The 22,103-nt window shown below is 30.4% G+C and overlaps 1 protein-coding gene and 1 pseudogene across 1 annotated transcript; both read right to left on the bottom strand.

The window, feature by feature from the left end:
• Nucleotides 1–976: 976 nt before the first annotated feature.
• LOC149881922 (uncharacterized) lies at nucleotides 977–21,602 on the bottom strand. The gene is made up of 5 exons (XM_090066931.1): nucleotides 20,728–21,602; nucleotides 20,554–20,633; nucleotides 1,969–2,121; nucleotides 1,403–1,562; nucleotides 977–1,178 (listed from the first exon to the last, which is right to left on the bottom strand). Exons 1-5 carry the CDS (start codon nucleotides 21,155–21,157, stop codon nucleotides 994–996), a joined length of 1,008 nt encoding a protein of 335 aa, XP_089923057.1. The 5' UTR covers nucleotides 21,158–21,602; the 3' UTR covers nucleotides 977–993.
• Nucleotides 9,665–13,343, bottom strand: LOC149881923 (uncharacterized; annotated as a pseudogene).
• Nucleotides 21,603–22,103: the final 501 nt, after the last annotated feature.

Genomic DNA, 22,103 nt, shown 5'->3' with positions numbered 1-22,103 from the left:
AACTAAAAATTTATGTATAAAAGTTAAAAAGTGTCCACATTCCATTAGATTCCTCATCCCTTTTTTAACATATACGGAAAATTTTATAAAAATTGGATGTGTTTTAGTATTAAGGAATCCTAACCTCCAAAAGCTTCGTTTTAAAAAAACGTTCCCGCTTCAAGCTTTTTTCTTAAAAGTGGTCTTAAGATATGGATAAAATTTAAATGAAGCCATATAATCCATAGTACTTTCTATATTTGGCTGGAAAGAGGTTGAGTAACACTAATTGATTCAAAAAACCTGAAGGTGTTTGCTTAAGCATACAAAAAGATATGAGAGTAAAGTTCATGAAAATTTCGTGTTTTTTGTCAAACGTCAGATGTTTTTCGTTGAGCCGTGGAATCGCTATCTATATTAAACCAGAAAAAATTCCTTATAGTAAAAACCAGGCTGGCAATGTTTTGCGGTTAAAAACAATATCAACCGTAAAGTTAGTGAATTCAAGATGGCGAATATTAGCGATTTGTGGTATATTTTGGTACTTTCAACATCAGATTAGAGCACTTTCCGTTGATTTTGAGACCCATGTTTTTATACGATTCTTAATCAGCATAAAATTCTCTATCAGAATCAATCATAAAATTAGGGGGGGGGGGGGAGAAAGTGGAGTAGTGCCTACATATATTTATATATATATATATATATATATATATATATATATATATATATATATATATATATATATATATATATATATATACACACACACATATATATATATAAATATAAAATTATTATTAAAAAACTTGTAAAAGTTTTTTAATAATAAAAGTAACTTTTTTATTTTTAGTTAAAAAAGCATAGAAATTATGCAATAAAATTTTAATAATAATTTTTATATGACGCAATTATTATATTAAAAATTTTGATACTGTTTCTAAAATAGCTCGTAAGAGGAAGAAAAAATCTGAAAGACAAATAAACAGTAAACAAATAATTTTGTATCATTTCTTAAATTTCATTAGGCTGTTGAGTATCCAACACATTTGCCTCGAGTTCAACTTCATCGCCGCTGCTTTTGCAGATACTACGTTTTTTTCTGCCTCCATCTCGATTTACAGCTTGCGCTAGAAAACTGCTAATTTTCATTTTGATTTTGGCTTCTGTCGAATCAGGAAACTGTTTCATAACAGCAGCTACAAACAAGCATAAAGTTTTTTATTACATTATCAAAGCCAAAAACATGTCAACATAAAATTTCTTTTAAAGTTTAATTTCAAGTACATTCTAATACAAAATAGAGATTAACATCATTTAGAATCAAGATTTTACATTATTTAGAATCAAGCTAATTATAATACACTCCACAACCAAGATATAATAGATAATATATAAATAAAAAAAGAAAAACTTCAATAACCTATTACAGCTCCATAACGTTTCAGTTTTACAAAAGATTTCTTTCCTTTTCGACCTTGTCCTGAATATAATAAACTGAGAGACTTTGAAAATAAACAACTCATAACATCTCTTGTCATTTGATTGCAACTAATGCCACCAACAGAAGCCAAACGATTTGTCTATTATATTCATTTAAAAAAATCTATAATTAGATCGAAAAAACCTGTTAAACCTTTTACTGTTATAATATATATATATATATATATATATATATATATATATATATATATATATATATATATATATATATATATATATATATATATATATCAATAGGGAACTATTAGGGATATATCAATAGGGAACTGTTAGGGTTTCAGTACAGACATAGGAGGGAGTCACTCCTCTATCAACTGAGGGTTTGGAATAGGGCAGTGATAAGTTAGATTTATTTATATTTCTACTTTTTTTAAAATAAACCGTATTTAAAATCTAAATATGCTTTTTCAGATGTTTTACTATTATTACTTCAAACTTTATGTTATTTAAATTCAAAACTTGATTAAAAAAATGCAATAATTTTACCAGTGACTCCAACATGCCTTTGTTGCAGAGAGTTTCCTCCAGCAAAACAAGGTCATCATCTGTTAGTAGTGGTAACTGATTCCACCGATTTATATCAGGCTTAACTGTCACTCCAATTGCAGAATTGTTACTAACTGACGCAACTTGTGTTTCCCCTTACAAAAAAAACCCAGTAAACTTCCAGTGAAAAATTGTTCCAAAACCCAGCGAACTTCCAGTGATCTTTTCCAGCGAACTTCCAGTGATCTTGTTCCAAAACCCAGTGAACTCCCAGTGAACTTCCAGTGATCTTTAAAGATCACTGGAAGTTCACTAGAAAAGCTTTATAGCTAATTAGCTATGAATTCATAGCTAATTAGCTATGAAAGTTAACTTTCATGTTTATATATAAAAAATGGAAGTTTAGCGAATTCGCTGGAATTTCATTTTTTAAGATATATTTTTTTTAAAACGCTCATAAACATTTTAAATATTTAAAACCGTGAAGCGCGAAATAAGACAAATTAAGCATAGGAAAAAAAAAAGTTAAATATAACATTTATTTAAAAATATCGATATTTAGAATAAAAATACAATGTATAAATAATAAACTACCTTAAGTATGAATACAAATTTTCATAAATCAAATTTTTTTCTATTTTAACCATTTAAACAAACAAAACAGAAAATCAGTTGTATTTTTATTTTTTTGTTTTGATAGAGATTTAAATCATAAAACATAATCTACAAAAAAATTTAATAAAGCATAATCATTTTGCATAAGCTTACACGAACTTGTTTGAAAAACTTTGAAAAAAAATTGAATAAAAAAAATGTGTATCTTATTAGTCGAGAACCAAAAGGCTGTACGTACATTTTTTGTTTTCGAATAAATGCAATTTGTTTATTTTTCCTGATAATTTATCTAAACTTTTTTAAATTTTATTTATTAGTATATTTTAGTATATTTTGAGGCGAAAAAATCATGAGTTTAGCGGTTCGTTCTCCACAGACAAGTAATCAAAACAAAAAAAAGAAAAGAAAATCGTAAGTTCGTGAGTTCGTTCGTAAGTATGTCTTTTAAGTTCGTGAGTAACGTTCGTAAGTATGTCTTTTAAGTTCGTGAGTAACGTTCGTAAGTATGTCTTTTAAATTGGTGAGTTCGTTCGTAAGTATGTCTTTTAAGTTCGTGAGTAACGTTCGTAAGTATGTCTTTTAAATTGGTGAGTTCGTTCGTAAGTATGTCTTTTAAGTTCGTGAGTAACGTTCGTAAGTATGTCTTTTAAATTGGTGAGTTCGTTCGAAAGTATGTCTTTTAAGTTCGTGAGTAACGTTCGTAAGTATGTCTTTTAAATTGGTGAGTTCGTTCGTAAGTATGTCTTTTAAGTTCGTGAGTAACGTTCGTAAGTATGTCTTTTAAATTGGTGAGTTCGTTCGTAAGTATGTCTTTTAAGTTCGTGAGTAACGTTCGTAAGTATGTCTTTTAAATTGGTGAGTTCGTTCGTAAGTATGTCTTTTAAGTTCGTGAGTAACGTTCGTAAGTATGTCTTTTAAGTTGGTGAGTAAAGTTCGTAAGTATGTCTTTTAAATTGGTGAGTTCGTTCGTAAGTATGTCTTTTAAGTTCGTGAGTAAAGTTCGTAAGTATGTCTTTTAAGTTGGTGAGTAAAGTTCGTAAGTATGTCTTTTAAATTGGTGAGTTCGTTCGTAAGTATGTCTTTTAAGTTCGTGAGTAAAGTTCGTAAGTATGTCTTTTAAGTTGGTGAGTAAAGTTCGTAAGTATGTCTTTTAAATTGGTGAGTTCGTTCGTAAGTATGTCTTTTAAGTTCGTGAGTAAAGTTCGTAAGTATGTCTTTTAAGTTGGTGAGTAAAGTTCGTAAGTATGTCTTTTAAATTGGTGAGTTCGTTCGTAAGTATGTCTTTTAAGTTCGTGAGTTCGTTCGTAAGTATGTCTTTTAAGTTCGTGAGTAAAGTTCGTAAGTATGTCTTTTAAGTTGGTGAGTAAAGTTCGTAAGTATGTCTTTTAAATTGGTGAGTTCGTTCGTAAGTATGTCTTTTAAGTTCGTGAGTAAAGTTCGTAAGTATGTCTTTTAAGTTGGTGAGCAAAGTTCGTAAGTATGTCTTTTAAATTGGTGAGTTCGTTCGTAAGTATGTCTTTTAAGTTCGTGAGTAACGTTCGTAAGTATGTCTTTTAAGTTGGTGAGTAAAGTTCGTAAGTATGTCTTTTAAATTGGTGAGTTCGTTCGTAAGTATGTCTTTTAAGTTCGTGAGTAAAGTTCGTAAGTATGTCTTTTAAGTTCGTGAGTAAAGTTCGTAAGTATGTCTTTTAAGTTGGTGAGTAAAGTTCGTAAGTATGTCTTTTAAATTGGTGAGTTCGTTCGTAAGTATGTCTTTTAAGTTCGTGAGTAAAGTTCGTAAGTATGTCTTTTAAGTTCGTGAGTAACGTTCGTAAGTATGTCTTTTAAATTGGTGAGTTCGTTCGTAAGTATGTCTTTTAAGTTCGTAAGTAACGTTCGTAAGTATGTCTTTTAAGTTGGTGAGTAAAGTTCGTAAGTATGTCTTTTAAATTGGTGAGTTCGTTCGTAAGTATGTCTTTTAAGTTCGTAAGTAACGTTCGTAAGTATGTCTTTTAAGTTGGTGAGTAAAGTTCGTAAGTATGTCTTTTAAATTGGTGAGTTCGTTCGTAAGTATGTCTTTTAAGTTCGTGAGTAAAGTTCGTAAGTATGTCTTTTAAGTTCGTGAGTAACGTTCGTAAGTATGTCTTTTAAATTGGTGAGTTCGTTCGTAAGTATGTCTTTTAAGTTCGTAAGTAACGTTCGTAAGTATGTCTTTTAAGTTGGTGAATAAAGTTCGTAAGTATGTCTTTTAAATTGGTGAGTTCGTTCGTAAGTATGTCTTTTAAGTTCGTGAGTAAAGTTCGTAAGTATGTCTTTTAAGTTGGTGAGTAAAGTTCGTAAGTATGTCTTTTAAATTGGTGAGTTCGTTCGTAAGTATGTCTTTTAAGTTCGTGAGTAAAGTTCGTAAGTATGTCTTTTAAGTTGGTGAGTAAAGTTCGTAAGTATGTCTTTTAAATTGGTGAGTTCGTTCGTAAGTATGTCTTTTAAGTTCGTGAGTAACGTTCGTAAGTATGTCTTTTAAGTTGGTGAGTAAAGTTCGTAAGTATGTCTTTTAAATTGGTGAGTTCGTTCGTAAGTATGTCTTTTAAGTTCGTGAGTAAAGTTCGTAAGTATGTCTTTTAAGTTGGTGAGTAAAGTTCGTAAGTATGTCTTTTAAATTGGTGAGTTCGTTCGTAAGTATGTCTTTTAAGTTCGTGAGTAAAGTTCGTAAGTATGTCTTTTAAGTTGGTGAGTAAAGTTCGTAAGTATGTCTTTTAAATTGGTGAGTTCGTTCGTAAGTATGTCTTTTAAGTTCGTGAGTAACGTTCGTAAGTATGTCTTTTAAGTTGGTGAGTAAAGTTCGTAAGTATGTCTTTTAAATTGGTGAGTTCGTTCGTAAGTATGTCTTTTAAGTTCGTGAGTAAAGTTCGTAAGTATGTCTTTTAAGTTGGTGAGTAAAGTTCGTAAGTATGTCTTTTAAATTGGTGAGTTCGTTCGAAAGTATGTCTTTTAAGTTCGTGAGTAAAGTTCGTAAGTATGTCTTTTAAGTTGGTGAGTAAAGTTCGTAAGTATGTCTTTTAAATTGGTGAGTTCGTTCGAAAGTATGTCTTTTAAGTTCGTGAGTAAAGTTCGTAAGTATGTCTTTTAAGTTCGTGAGTAAAGTTCGTAAGTATGTCTTTTAAGTTCGTGAGTAACGTTCGTAAGTATGTCTTTTAAATTGGTGAGTTCGTTCGTAAGTATGTCTTTTAAGTTCGTAAGTAACGTTCGTAAGTATGTCTTTTAAGTTGGTGAGTAAAGTTCGTAAGTATGTCTTTTAAATTGGTGAGTTCGTTCGTAAGTATGTCTTTTAAGTTCGTGAGTAAAGTTCGTAAGTATGTCTTTTAAGTTGGTGAATAAAGTTCGTAAGTATGTCTTTTAAATTGGTGAGTTCGTTCGTAAGTATGTCTTTTAAGTTCGTGTGTAAAGTTCGTAAGTATGTCTTTTAAGTTGGTGAGTAAAGTTCGTAAGTATGTCTTTTAAATTGGTGAGTTCGTTCGTAAGTATGTCTTTTAAGTTCGTGAGTAAAGTTCGTAAGTATGTCTTTTAAGTTGGTGAGTAAAGTTCGTAAGTATGTCTTTTAAATTGGTGAGTTCGTTCGTAAGTATGTCTTTTAAGTTCGTGAGTAGAGTTCGTAAGTATGTCTTTTAAGTTGGTGAGTAAAGTTCGTAAGTATGTCTTTTAAATTGGTGAGTTCGTTCGTAAGTATGTCTTTTAAGTTCGTGAGTAAAGTTCGTAAGTATGTCTTTTAAGTTGGTGAGTAAAGTTCGTAAGTATGTCTTTTAAATTGGTGAGTTCGTTCGTAAGTATGTCTTTTAAGTTCGTGAGTAAAGTTCGTAAGTATGTCTTTTAAGTTCGTGAGTAACGTTCGTAAGTATGTCTTTTAAATTGGTGAGTTCGTTCGTAAGTATGTCTTTTAAGTTCGTAAGTAACGTTCGTAAGTATGTCTTTTAAGTTGGTGAGTAAAGTTCGTAAGTATGTCTTTTAAATTGGTGAGTTCGTTCGTAAGTATGTCTTTTAAGTTCGTGAGTAAAGTTCGTAAGTATGTCTTTTAAGTTGGTGAGTAAAGTTCGTAAGTATGTCTTTTAAATTGGTGAGTTCGTTCGTAAGTATGTCTTTTAAGTTCGTGAGTAAAGTTCGTAAGTATGTCTTTTAAGTTCGTGAGTAACGTTCGTAAGTATGTCTTTTAAATTGGTGAGTTCGTTCGTAAGTATGTCTTTTAAGTTCGTAAGTAACGTTCGTAAGTATGTCTTTTAAGTTGGTGAGTAAAGTTCGTAAGTATGTCTTTTAAATTGGTGAGTTCGTTCGTAAGTATGTCTTTTAAGTTCGTGAGTAAAGTTCGTAAGTATGTCTTTTAAGTTCGTGAGTAAAGTTCGTAAGTATGTCTTTTAAGTTCGTGAGTAACGTTCGTAAGTATGTCTTTTAAATTGGTGAGTTCGTTCGTAAGTATGTCTTTTAAGTTCGTAAGTAACGTTCGTAAGTATGTCTTTTAAGTTGGTGAGTAAAGTTCGTAAGTATGTCTTTTAAATTGGTGAGTTCGTTCGTAAGTATGTCTTTTAAGTTCGTGAGTAAAGTTCGTAAGTATGTCTTTTAAGTTGGTGAATAAAGTTCGTAAGTATGTCTTTTAAATTGGTGAGTTCGTTCGTAAGTATGTCTTTTAAGTTCGTGAGTAAAGTTCGTAAGTATGTCTTTTAAGTTGGTGAGTAAAGTTCGTAAGTATGTCTTTTAAATTGGTGAGTTCGTTCGTAAGTATGTCTTTTAAGTTCGTGAGTAAAGTTCGTAAGTATGTCTTTTAAGTTGGTGAGTAAAGTTCGTAAGTATGTCTTTTAAATTGGTGAGTTCGTTCGTAAGTATGTCTTTTAAGTTCGTGAGTAAAGTTCGTAAGTATGTCTTTTAAGTTGGTGAGTAAAGTTCGTAAGTATGTCTTTTAAATTGGTGAGTTCGTTCGTAAGTATGTCTTTTAAGTTCGTGAGTAACGTTCGTAAGTATGTCTTTTAAGTTGGTGAGTAAAGTTCGTAAGTATGTCTTTTAAATTGGTGAGTTCGTTCGTAAGTATGTCTTTTAAGTTCGTGAGTAAAGTTCGTAAATATGTCTTTTAAGTTGGTGAGTAAAGTTCGTAAGTATGTCTTTTAAATTGGTGAGTTCGTTCGTAAGTATGTCTTTTAAGTTCGTGAGTAAAGTTCGTAAGTATGTCTTTTAAGTTGGTGAGTAAAGTTCGTAAGTATGTCTTTTAAATTGGTGAGTTCGTTCGTAAGTATGTCTTTTAAGTTCGTGAGTAAAGTTCGTAAGTATGTCTTTTAAGTTGGTGAGTAAAGTTCGTAAGTATGTCTTTTAAATTGGTGAGTTCGTTCGTAAGTATGTCTTTTAAGTTCGTGAGTAAAGTTCGTAAGTATGTCTTTTAAGTTGGTGAGTAAAGTTCGTAAGTATGTCTTTTAAATTGGTGAGTTCGTTCGTAAGTATGTCTTTTAAGTTCGTGAGTAAAGTTCGTAAGTATGTCTTTTAAGTTGGTGAGTAAAGTTCGTAAGTATGTCTTTTAAATTGGTGAGTTCGTTCGTAAGTATGTCTTTTAAGTTCGTGAGTAACGTTCGTAAGTATGTCTTTTAAGTTGGTGAGTAAAGTTCGTAAGTATGTCTTTTAAATTGGTGAGTTTGTTCGTAAGTATGTCTTTTAAGTTGGTGAGTAAAGTTCGTAAGTATGTCTTTTAAGTTGGTGAGTAAAGTTCGTAAGTATGTCTTTTAAATTGGTGAGTTCGTTCGTAGGTATGTCTTTTAAGTTCGTGAGTAAAGTTCGTAAGTATGTCTTTTAAGTTGGTGAGTAAAGTTCGTAAGTATGTCTTTTAAATTGGTGAGTTCGTTCGTAAGTATGTCTTTTAAGTTCGTGAGTAACGTTCGTAAGTATGTCTTTTAAGTTGGTGAGTAAAGTTCGTAAGTATGTCTTTTAAATTGGTGAGTTCGTTCGTAAGTATGTCTTTTAAGTTCGTGAGTAACGTTCGTAAGTATGTCTTTTAAGTTGGTGAGTAAAGTTCGTAAGTATGTCTTTTAAATTGGTGAGTTCGTTCGTAAGTATGTCTTTTAAGTTCGTGAGTAAAGTTCGTAAGTATGTCTTTTAAGTTGGTGAGTAAAGTTCGTAAGTATGTCTTTTAAATTGGTGAGTTCGTTCGTAAGTATGTCTTTTAAGTTGGTGAGTAAAGTTCGTAAGTATGTCTTTTAAGTTGGTGAGTAAAGTTCGTAAGTATGTCTTTTAAGTTCGTGAGTTCGTTCGTAAGTATGTCTTTTAAATTGTGCTTGACGTATTCTTTTCCGTTTGGGACTTCGGAGCTAAAAAAAAATGATACAATATATAAAGGACTTATATAATAATTATATAAAAACATATATAAAATAAACAGTAAAATAGTAAGCAAACATAAAATAGTATAACAGGTATAAACATAATTAACTTTAAAAACCAAGGATAAATTATAAAAACAAAAACATATGTATATTTAAAAATTGATAATTACTTTAAAATAAAAAAATTTGATTGGTGACTCTGAAACATAAACCTGGTCTTACTATTAGAGATTATACGGTAATCAAAATAATTAATACTAAAAAAATATACTAAAACAATAATAATAATTACAAGATTAAAATAAAAAGATAAAAAATAACAACACTCTAATTGTTGCTGTGTAGGAAAGTGAATAAAATGACCTAGGTAACCCTAAAAAAAAAAAACAGTAACCCAGTTATAGAAAATGTAAGTATTAACTTTATAAAATAAAAAAACAATTCTAAAGAAAAACAGTATTTTTAAACCAGAAGTTTTTACAAAATTGACAAGCCAACATAAACTGTTGAAGGTTACATGTAATTTTTTATCACAAATATAAAATGCAACAGTTCACCTAAAAAAAATAACAATTCACCAAAAAAAAATTACAGTTCACCAAAAAAAATTATAGTTAACAAAAAAAAATTGCAGTTTACCAAAAAAAGAACAGTTCACCAAAAAAAAATTATGTAAACAGCTCACAAAAAACAATTTCAATGTTGCAAACAAATCATCATGCAAAGATAAGAAGCAATAATAATAAAAATAATAATATTATGCAAAGAATAATTATAGAAGAGTTAAAAAGGGCATAAATCAGGAATACTAACAACACAATCTTCAACCAAAAAAGCTTTTTGTATAATTTGCTCTTCAAAAATTATAGATAGACATTCTGCATAAGTATACATAAAAATATGCTTAGCTGCTTTCGGACTTGTTTTTAAAAATTTAACACAAGCAAAAACATTCATCTCAAAAATAAAGAAATATTCAATACTACAAAATGATCCACAAGTAAGTTTAACAAGTGAGTCACAATGACGAACATTCTTATGACGAATATGGTAAATGTTTTTGGCAATAGAAACTTTGTAATATTTTTGAATTTCAAAAATATGCTTACCTAAATAATGCTTAAAAAACAGTTTCTCACAATAAGGAATATTATAATTACAGCCTTTATCTAAGACTTTAATTGAGCCAATAATAACTCCTTTAAAATTAAAATTATAAGAAAATAACATGTCATCCAAAAAGTCAATGCAATCTTCATCTATAATGTTAGAATGAGAAGCTTGAATGTTACATGTAGTTAAATATGAAAATCGATCTATTACTTGAGTAGATATATTTTGAGTACCATTTAAAAGAGATAAAATAATGCCATTAAAATTTTCAAACTGATGACAAGAATAAGATAATAAAGGCCCCCATAGACGAGCACATGAGGGAAGATGAAGTAATTGGTGCACATTATAAGACATATTCTCTCTACCATACAAACCAGGAAATTCGTAAACAAATCTATTAATTAATAATGTGGCTTCATTAACAACACTTTCAGATAATACCTTATTATTTAACATAAAAACAACATTAGATAAAAGAATAAAATGATCAAAAAACTGTGGAAGCAAAATATCACATAAAATAACAGGACCATAAAAAACTAAAAAATTAAAAAACTCAACACCTTTTCAATGCTTTATGCAACTTAATGATCGTGGAGTCCGCCTTATATTGCTTGGCACACTAATTACAGATAACCGATTATTTATAACAGTACAGTGTCTACGAATAGAAAAAATAGAACCAGAATAACAACTATCAAACCAGAAAGAAAACATAGCTTTCATAACACCAAGCTCTATACAGTGCAGATTATCAACAACTGTTCCATTTACACAATCGAAATTAGGCAATCTTACTAATGGTGAAATATCTAAAAACCCTTCAACCACATTAACACAAAAAAAATCTGTATTGCTTCTACAATTTATATTAACATCAGAAAATGGATAAGTCATACAAGACCCCCTGCCTTTTGGAACTCTTTCCCCTCTAGAAGAACACCAATGGCAACCATTATAACCATTAAATTGCCTGCGACAAAAAACCAGAGCTCTTGCAATTGTATCACATGAAAAAATAGATACATGAAAAAAAACACGAACATTATTAGATAAGAGTATACCATTAGTGGATAGGTTAGTAAAAATATCAACAAAAGGAGATAAAAATAATTGTATATTTGGTTTTTTAAAACCCGACCAGAGACCAAAAAACAAAATATTAGTAATTTGCAATGAATATGGAAAACTATGAATTGATGCTAGCAAAGGCCACAAGGACCACTTTAATGATTTGAAAATGGGAACTCCATCAGTATTAACAACAAGTCTAATTGTTGCTTGCCCATTTTCTTCAAGATCTGCTAAATGTGTCCAATTGTTATCGCAAGTATTTTTAAGCTGTTTGTTTATGTTTAAAATATGAAAAAAATTGCATTTCTTATGAAGATAGGATGATGTAAAATATTTCAAACATTTTGTACACTGCTTATTAAGACTTAAAGCAACTTCACAAACATCACAAAAAAAAACTTTTTCATATAACTCTTTTTCCTTCTTAAAAAACTTCAAAAACAAATATTGGGTTGAGGAATAATTCATGAGCGTTTTTTTCAAATTTATTTTAAACAAAAAAACTACAACGATTTAATCAATAATATACTCTCCGTTGTTGTTTACGACTTCCTCCCATCGTTCAATAAGTTTTTCGATGCCTCGGCGATAGAAATCTCCCGGTCTTGACTCAAAGAATTCGTCCAACCAAGCCCTCAATTCCACGTCATTATTGAACGATACACGGCGCCAAGCGTTCGAAAGCGATCGAAACAGATGAAAATCTGACGGCGCCAAGTCTGGAGAGTATGAAGGATGAGGCAGCACTTCCCATTCCAGTTCTTGAATCGCGGCTTTGGTCATATTGGCGATGTGAGGACGGGCGTTGTCGTGTTGCAGAAGAACGCCATTTCGCCTATTTGGTCTTTTTTGCTGAATTGCTTCGTTGAGTCGGTGCAGTTGTTGAACGTAGAGCTCCGCATTGACTGTTTGGTTGCGCTCAAGCAGTTCGTAATGAATTATGCCTTCCCAATCCCACCATACACACAACATGATCTTTCGAGGATGAAGGTCTTTTTTTGCTCGCGGAGTCGCTTGTTTTTTGGGGCTGAGCCATTCTTTTCGCTGCTTCATATTGACGTAAAGGCACCATTTTTCATCGCCAGTGACAATGCGGTAAAGAAAACGCTGTTTGTGACCATGTGTTGAGCGATGACGAGCGAGCAAACCGGCGGCGATTGTGGAACGTTGATTTTTGTTGTTTTCGCTCAAAGTGTGTGGCACCCAAGCGCCGAGTTTCTGAACCTTGCCCATTGAGTGAAGGTGGTTCACCACAGTTTTTTGATCACAATCCATCTGCTCCGCCAATTCTCTGGTCGTTTGACGTGGATTTTCGCGAAGAATTTGATTCAATCGCTCTTCGTCGAACTCAATTGGTCGACCGGTGTGTGATCCGTCCTTGAGGTCAAAATTCCCATTTTTGAAGCGCGAAAACCAACGGCGGGCGGTACTTTCAGACATTGCTCCTTCTCCATACACAGCACAAATCTCACGAGCAGCTTCGGCGGCCTTAACACCTCGATTAAATGCAAAAAGCAAATGGTGTCGAAAATGCTCAGTTTTGTCCACTTGACATTCCATTTTAATGATCTGAAAATACACAAAAATAAAAAAAACTAACAAATCAAAACACACTATCTTGTAGAGCAAAACATTCTCTTTCAAACAACATAAAACATTTTGCCAATGCATTTTATTTCTGCGTGCATTTTTAAATTTGAAAAAAACGCTCATGAATTATTCCTCAACCCAATATTTAGATGTAGGCAAAACACTGTGTGGCAATAAAATAGTTAAGAGAGTTAACAACGCCTCTAAGGCTTCGTAGGACAAATTAAAGCGCAAAACAAAAGTCATTATGCATAAACATGCATTAGAGACATTTATCTTTGAGCCAGGATACAGAGGTGGACTCTCTGAACTTTCATTTTCATCAAACTCATTATTGATTGTTTCATTTTTTGGTTCATCTAAGTCAGATAATTGATCCATAAATTCATCGTCAATAGAATCATTGTCATCAGAGGTGCTCTCATTCTGTTGTTGAGCACAGTTAACTTTTGACATCCTCCAACGTGTTGTTCTTGGAATATTTACTTCGCCTGATTGCCATTTCTTGTAGCGACCAATTCTAGGCATCTAAAATAAAAGAGGCAAGCAGGCAAAATTAAACTTTAGTTAAACAAGATTAACATCAGAAAGAGAACAAGAGAAACTATTGTACTTAACCTAATTGTGCTTAAATAACAATGATGCTTATTTAACAGCTAGCTCTTTAGTACATACAATACAAACTATACTTTTATTTGATGAAAATTTTTTTATCAAGTGTATGATGTATATATAAATATCAAATGCATATATATGTTAAATGAAGGTGTTTAAGCGGTATAAAATTTTATAATTTTATTTTATAATTATTCAGAAAATTTAATATTCTTTTGAAAATTATAAAACTTACAAAATATATATTCTGATGAGTCTTAATTGATGAAATTTTCTGATGAGTCTTAATTGATGAAATTTTCTGATGAGTCTTAATTGATGAAATTTTCTGATGTCTTAATTGATGAAACACAGTGTAAAATGAAACAAGTTTGATAAATGATTTTTACTAATTTATTATTGCTATGTTCTTTTAAGAACATTGAGCCCTCTATTTTAAGAATACATTTAAAATTATTCGGATATATACGTGTATATATATGTATGTATGTATGTATGTATGTATGTATGTATGTATGTATGTATGTATGTATGTATGTATGTATGTATGTATGTATGTATGTATGTATGTATGTATGTATGTATGTATGTATGTATGTATGTATGTATGTATGTATGTATGTATGTATGTATATATATATATATATATATATATATATATATATATATATATATATATATATATATATATATATGTAAGTTTAGGGAAAATATTACACAAAATAAAAAGTGCTTCAACTGAAACAAATCAGTTGAAAACAAATTCAAAGAAAATTCAAATGTTAAAACAAAAGAATTATGAACTTAGGAATGTTAGAAAATCGAATTTTAATGTAAAAAAATTTTTAAATTTACACCGTTTTGAAGAGAACTTCATCAAAAAAATTTTTTTCAAACTATTTACAAAGCGCTGTCTGTCTATCACAGTGAAATAGATAGAGGGAGTTGTTGTTATTCATTCAACTCGATTTATTGAAATTTTGAATGAAAAGTTTAAAATTTTACTTTCAATCTGTGTAAGACAACATAGTGGATTTATCTCATATTAGGGGTATGTCTTTTGAGATGGGACAAATTTAAAGGGTAAGAAAAATGTGTCGTTTTTTTTTTACACTTATTGTTAGCCAAATCATGTTTATAAGAATTTCTAGTGATGCCTGTTGTACTCGTACTGTTAGAAAAAAAAAATACTTTGAAAAAGAATCGATATCAAAAAATCTAGTATTTAGGAACAATAATAAAATCTCTTGAAAACTTTTTTCATTCTGAAATTTTGTAAATATAAATCAATCATTATCTATTATGTTCAATAATCTACAATAAAGAAATTTATAATAATAAATTTTTGTGAAATTATAAAGTTGAATATGTATTCGCTTTAACCCTCTATCCGGCACATTATGATCAAACTACTAAAAAAATTTTTTTAATGAATTTTTTGTAAGAATATGGCATTATGTGCTAGAAAAAAACACAAAATAAATCTTTTTGATAATTATTATTGTTTTATGATTTGTTGCATATATGCAACTTTGCCGAAAAGAGGTATTGAAAATAACGCTTTTTTTTTAAAAAAAAAAAAATAATAATAATAGTAATATGGGTAAATTCAGGCATGTTTAATAGACCGTTGTAGTTTTAAAATAATTTCTTCTTACTATAGTTATATATTATCTAATTTTATTGTACATGGAAGTCTTTGAAGCAGTTTCTATCCTTGTTCAAACAAAGTTGTATTTTACATTTTGAACAAGCAAAAGAACAGGTCATGTTACATATTCTGCACCGCCCCCTTTTATCCTTGATTTCGGGCCAGTGGCAGAATCCATCATATCTTATATCACTAATTGGTTTTGGGTTTGATGGCTTTCTTCCGAGAGTCTTTAAAGGTGAGAAACTTCTTTTGGGACGACCAACTTTTTTTTCTGGATCTTTGTCTTTGAGCTTCAACGCTGTTGCTACCTGTAAAATAAATCTTCTTAAAGTCAGCTGTTTTTTTTTAGGCACTTGAAGTTTAGTACAGTGCCTTCGGTATAACAACCAAGCATTTATCTTTGATATGTCAATGCAGTGAAAAATCAATTTTAAGTACCACCGTTTTTTAGTGTTTATTCTCGTGCGGTATAATGGTATCAGCATGTCTGCCAGATCTACTCCTCCCATTGACGCATTGTATGCAACAACAATATCAGGAGTTTTGACATCAACATATACTTTCTTTTTGCTGTCAAACCATTTGACTTTCGTTGATCCTGCGACACCAGCATGTGTTGATCCAACTATAACGGCTTTGCTATCAAACCATTTTACTAAATGTATCCCAGAATTCTGATCCACTTGGTAGTCCCATGATCCTCTTCCTTGAGATTTCAATACTATGTCAGATAAAAGTGGGCATTTTCCGATTCGATTACTACGGAAAGTTCCTGTAGCTAATATTCCCATAGTTTTCAGTTTATTAATTAATGGCAATGTAGAAAACCAGTTGTCAAAGTATATACGGAAGTTTTTGTGTTTAGGCATTTCTTGAACTAGTCGAAGTATTATATCCTCAGCACCGCAAGTTTGGCCACCTGCACTAGTAGCACCTGCGTAGATGAAAAAGTCGCATATTATGCCTGACTTTCCTGCTCTAACAAAATTTTTAAAACCCCATTTGTGGATTTTTTTGGGCATATACTGACATATCCCACTGCGTTTTGTTTTTGCAGGTATCATTTGCTCATCTACCGATTGGTCTTGCTCTTGTTCAATTTTGATGCAGTTATTACGAACAGCATCTAATACAGGTTTAACCTTAAACAATTTGCCAGAGTATTTATTTTTTGTAGTATTGTCCACTGCATGCAAGAACCTTCTAAGACATTCATAACGCTTTAAATTCATAACATCAGCAACAGCATCGCATCGAAGTTCTGTTGACCAAACCGATTCATAGCTAGGGAGGCGAACTAATGACATCAACATCTGAACACCTAAGAATTGCTCAATCTCTTTTAAGTTTGTGGCTATACTAGTGCCTGTTACCTGGACACTATAGAGATTAGTTTGTTCAACTAAATTCTGGGTGATGCTATCATCCCAAAATAGTTTAAAATACTCAAATGGTGTCATGTCATTGCGTTCTGGTAGAGAAAATTCCTCTCCTTGGAACGCTGCATCAAATATTGGTAGTTGCGTTTTCCTCCATTTATAGACTGGCTTCTTTGCAGACTTTCTTTTCCACAGAATCACATCATCCTCATAATCACTAAAATTTATTTTAAGTAATATGTATAATATATATATATATATATATATATATTATACATATTGCTTGAAATATACTTTTGGATTTAAAGAGGCATTGTATTTATCAATTTGAATAAAGAATCTCACATTTTGGAAATATGTATATATATAATTTTTTAAATATGAGATTCATTATTCAAATTGATACATACCATGACTCTTCGGATCCTAAAGTCATGTTGAATGGTGAAAAACCACTTTCTTCTTCTTCTTCTTCTTCTTCTTCAGTCCTAAAGATAAAAAAATTAATGTAAATTTACATCAATTCTCAAAGCAAATCAATGGTAATCAAAACTGACTCACTCAGATTCTTCAGAACTGAAAACAACATTGCCAATTTCAAGTTCTGCCTCATTCCCTGATTCATCTGATTTCACTAAGTCTGATAACTCAGAATTAGAATCTGGTTCAAGTACGTAATTAACAGCTTCTTGTACAGTAAAATTTCGAATTCTACAAGTTTTTGTAGGAGCTACCAGAGAAATCATATAGTAAAAAAAAATGATCATTTTTTATACCTTGATCCGACAATGTTGCACATTTGCAACAAATAAATTAGGAGGTAAATCTAACAATATCTTATGCTTGTTTTAGTTTATAATGACACTAATATAAAACTTCAATCATAGCACATAACAATTAAAAAGTTTTAAGCGTCAGCATGGGTTTTCCTATATTCAAAAATGAGCATTAACGATAGTAACTAAAACTTACTAAAAATAGCACTTCTCTTTTGAGCTGCCATTATTCAAAAGAAAATGTTATTGTGGTTATATTGCGTCAAAATAAAAATAGAAAGATCTAAAATACATATTTCAAAACTGCTAATGTTGTGGATAAACTTTATAACCAAAAAAATTATCAGCAAATCATTTGTTGCAAATATGCAACACAAACGGGAAAAGGGTTAATAAAAATGAACATACTGAACAACATACCTGTGGTTTTGGAAATTGAGTAGAACTTAAAATAATAGAAACTGAAACTGTGGATATAAAAAAACAAAGTTTACTTTATTACAGAAATTGGAAAAAAGTTTTCAAGATGTTATATCTGTCAAATTTCAAAAAAGTTATGTTAGCAAAAGTTTGGGTTTGGAATACCGGACCAAAAATCAAATACCGGTATTTCGGTATTGAAAATTTATAATCCCGGGATTCCGGTATTAAACCGGTATTATTAGATTTCCTTTAATAACACAAATGAATGAATAATATAATTAAAAAATGGTTTGGCAATTAAAAAAAGCTATATTAACTTATTTAAAGAATAAAAAAAAGAAAAACAAAATTCAGTAAAATCTTAGTAATATATTAATCATACGAAAAGGAAGAAAACATAAATTTTTAAGGTTCTACTTTTTCTGCAGTTGATTGTTGATATAAGATCTCAGAAAACATAGGTTGTTAAGTGAATTATCTCCTATCCTAGACCGAATTCTGGTGCAGATTAATCCAGCTACCGAAAAAGCTCTCTCTGATTCTACACTGGTTGGTTGAATACTTAGCAAATAATTATATATTAAAGTTAAGTATTTTCCCCTTATGCCATTTGTCTCAAAAAATGACATTTCTTTTTTTATTGAGCGTGTGAGATCTTTTTTATTTCGGTCGATTCCACTCTCAGGTAATCTGGTGCAAATTCTTTTTGATATTGATATCTCCAACTTTTCTTTTAAAGTCAGAGAAATTTCATTTTTTTGATCAACTTCATCATCATCAACATTGAATATTATATTTGTGTCTATAATATTGTTGGCTGAAGTAGATGTTATTGGTTAAGGTGCAGCTTCATAATGCAAGTTGGCCACACCCAGACGTTGTATCTGTGAAATGATAACTTTTGCGATTGCAGCTTTGGTAATGATGAGAAATAATTCATAATCTCTATAGGTTTCATCATCGCTCGGATTTTCATTGGAGTCTGCATCGTGTAAATATTGCAAAACACTTGAAATTTCTGTTCGTCTTTCAAGAACACGTACTTTTAAAGCGGCTTTCAGTTCATAGCTTAATGAACATGGATGGCCAATTATTGATTTCATCATAAATTGAATAGCAGCATCTGCAGATAATAAAGTTGCATCTTGTCTGCAGATTGCTTCAAGTGTAAGCTTAATAGGAAGTAAAACTGAAAAGATATTTGACAACATTTCAAACTCTGCATCTGAAAAAAAAATATGTGATTTTAAATTTATTAGACTCTTTTTGATGCAATTTTTTAATTTGACAAAACGTTCTAACATAGACACCAAACTATTCCATCGTGTTTTTGAGTCTAAAACCAGAGACAATTCTTTCCCAAACTCTTCTTTTACATATTTTTGTAGGACTTTGTCATTTTTTGTAGGCGAAGAACGAAATATTTTGACCACTTTTCGAACCACTCTTCATCAATTAATTCATCATCATCAGTGGAATTCTGCTCTTTTTCAAATCTGGGTGTAGGAACTGATGTAATGTTGGAATTTTCTTCATTATACAGACTATACTCATTATTAGGTTTTTTATAGAGTACGCCGATAACAGCCAACTGAATTTCATGCGCTAAACATAGCTGCTGGTGTGCTTCAATTAACCTGCCTACCTTTGTCATAACTGCAGCGCCATCAGTGGTAATACCTTCAATATTCTTGATCGAAAGCTTAAAATCACTTAACCTATCGTTGACAAGCTCAACACATTTTTCTGCATGAATTGTTCCAAAAGCATGAATTAATCCTAGATTCCAAAGTTCTTTGTCAGAGTGGACATTAATATTTATGTAATGTCTATTTCTTATCGATGTCCATTCATCGAAAGTTAGATAAAATCTGTTTCCATTTGCAATTCTACTTAATAATTCTTTAATTACTTCGTCTCGTATATTTTTACTATAATTCAATACCATTTTGTGAATTGTTTTGTGATCCTTTGGTATGTTAGAAAAGCCTCTGGCTGTTAAGCCTTTTCTGATATCATATGATGTGCAAACAATGTTGAATGATAAACCATCACACGCAGTCATCCTAGCTAAAATCGCTGGCAATGAATCATCCATTTTATCACTTTTAAAAAAGTTGTTTATAGTTACTGAAGGTTTCGATGTCAGCAAAGTTTCTGAAGAACCTAAAACAGTGGGGCTACCTACATCTCTTTTTAACAAATTGACTTAATGAATTGTTTTTAAATGAGTATGAAGATCGCTTGTAGAACCTCCATGTGTTTTTATTATTTTCTTACACAATTTGCATTTAGCACACTGTCCTGCTTTTTCTCTTACAAAATGAAACCATGGTGAATTTTTATCATTTGCTTTGGAATTTTCCTCAAAGTCTTGAATATTCATATCCGTATAAAATACAAATTTTCAAAAAGGTAATAAAATGTATAATTTATAATGTATAATTTAACTTACCGTTTGGAATTTTATATAATATTTTAATTTAACTAAAAGTAACCAATATCATATATGATATTAGTATATATATACCCACATTTACTTTTGTACGATGAATTTTGTTTCCATTAATAAGATCAATTAAAATTTTAAACTTTTTGAGCTTCCGAATGGTGAAATTATTTCGAATGGTGAAATTATTTCGAATACCGAAATAGCGGTATTCGACTTTTTTAATACCGGTATTTCGGCAACTATAAATTGTTCCAAATACCGGGATCCCGGTATCCGGGATCCCGGTATTCCCAACCCTAGCAAAAGTTATATCAATATTGAATTATGAAACCCGCCGCGTTTTCGATTATTGAAAATCAGCGCTAAATTTCCACTAAGGTTTTAGATCACTGGAAATAAAATGACGTTTTTCGTTAAACTTCCAGTGAACTTCCAGCGAAGTCGTAAAATTTGCGGAAAACCCAGCGAACTCGGTGAATTTCCAGTGATCTTTTACATTTCCAGTGATCTTTTACATTTCCAGTGAACTTTCACTGGAAGTTCGCTGGGTTTTTTTGTAAGGGTCAATTCGTTCCAAACGATTGAGTATTTTTTTCATGTCATATTGGATAGAAACAAACATATCCAAACACTTTTTTTCAAATGCTTTAAATAAATAATAATTGTTAAGAACTTTACCAAAAATTACTCTCATAACACTAAAAGAAAAATACATAAGTTTAAAAAATTTTTTAAATACAATTACTTAAAAATCTTCTGTCTTCCAATAAATAGGATTGATTTTCGCTTTCTCCATATTCTAAATTTGACACCTTTGATTGATTTGAGCTTGTTTGTGGATGTCTAATATTAGGCAATAAAGTTGTTGCACTTAAGGATGACTTTTGTGAAAATAAATTTGAGCTGATAGGATAACTATCGTGGACATTATCAACTAAAACAGGTTTTTTGGTTAATTTTAGTTTTGATTTAGCTTGTAAATTTATTTTATTTATTGTAACAGGTTGTTTTGGTGACAATGAAGCTAAAGAACTTCCTTCATCACTGTCATCATCACATACCCCAGCACCATAAACAACTGATTTATCAGTTTTAATTTTTTTTCGTGCTGAATTTGCCTCACTATCACTGATATCTACACTTGAGGTATACAATAGTTTATCCATCATTGATGAGGCAACGTTAAAATCATCTAGAATAATTTAAAGAAATATAAACAACATAAAAAAATATTATAAAATGTACATACGTAATTTATTCGTATTTAAAAAAAGCAATAACAAAATTATGAAAATAATCTGCTTAAATATACTTGATCCTCCAAGTATACGAACTGCATATTTCCCCCAATTGCTACTTGGTGCAACAAAGTTAATAACAGCATTTGTGCATTTTGCCACAGACTTTAAATGATGTGGATAAAATGCTTCTGTGTTGCTTAATAGCCAACTAGAACATATAACATCCATAGAGCAGCCTTTAGATTTACTTCCTTCTGTTTGAAATGCAACTACCACAAACTTCTTATTAATAAGTTCTTGCTTTGATTGTGACATAATAAAGATATTGATCTATATTATTAAAAGTTACATATAACAGCTACAACATTAAAAGTTAAAATTCAAATATATATATATATATATATATTTGAATTTTAACTTTTAATGTTATATATATATATATATATATATATATATATATATATATATATATATATATATATATATATATATATATATATATATATATATATATATATATATATATATATATATATATATATATATATATATATATATATACAGCTGCGGACAAAACTACGTGAACGATTGCAAATAGTTTTTTTTAATGAAATTTTCAATGTCTTAAAATAAGTTTATAGTTTAATACTATATATGGTTGGATAGAGCGTTTTTTGCTCTATAAGACTGTGTAAAGTGTATTCTCTAATAATTTGTTTAAACTTAAACATATCTAAATGTTCAAAAAGCATCAAATATTTTGCGTGACAAAACCACGTGAACGATTATACAAACGTAAAAGTATAATTTTACTAACATCAACAAATAACAGATTCTAAAAAAAAACAAACATTAATATTTAGTTGCATAGCCT

The sequence above is a fragment of the Hydra viridissima genome, unplaced genomic scaffold (genome assembly GCF_058129835.1).
Source record: "Hydra viridissima isolate aposymbiotic clone 2 unplaced genomic scaffold, HvirCarnegie_v1 scaffold_11, whole genome shotgun sequence".
Classification (NCBI taxonomy): Eukaryota; Metazoa; Cnidaria; class Hydrozoa; order Anthoathecata; family Hydridae; genus Hydra; species Hydra viridissima.
The sequence above is the reverse complement of the archived record's forward strand: the minus strand, read 5'-3'. Positions and strand labels throughout refer to the sequence as shown.

What these genes read in the sequence shown, in the direction of transcription:
- LOC149881922 (XM_090066931.1), bottom strand. Translation starts at nt 21,157, where the DNA reads ATGATGGATAAACTATTGTATACCTCAAGTGTAGATATCAGTGATAGT. An exon ending in TCAATCGTTTGGAACGAATT is followed by an intron (nt 2,122 to 20,553) that starts GACCCTTACAAA and finishes TTTTTGTAAGGG; the next exon opens with GAAACACAAGTTGCGTCAGT. An exon ending in AAGGCATGTTGGAGTCACTG is followed by an intron (nt 1,563 to 1,968) that starts GTAAAATTATTG and finishes TGAATATAATAG; the next exon opens with ACAAATCGTTTGGCTTCTGT.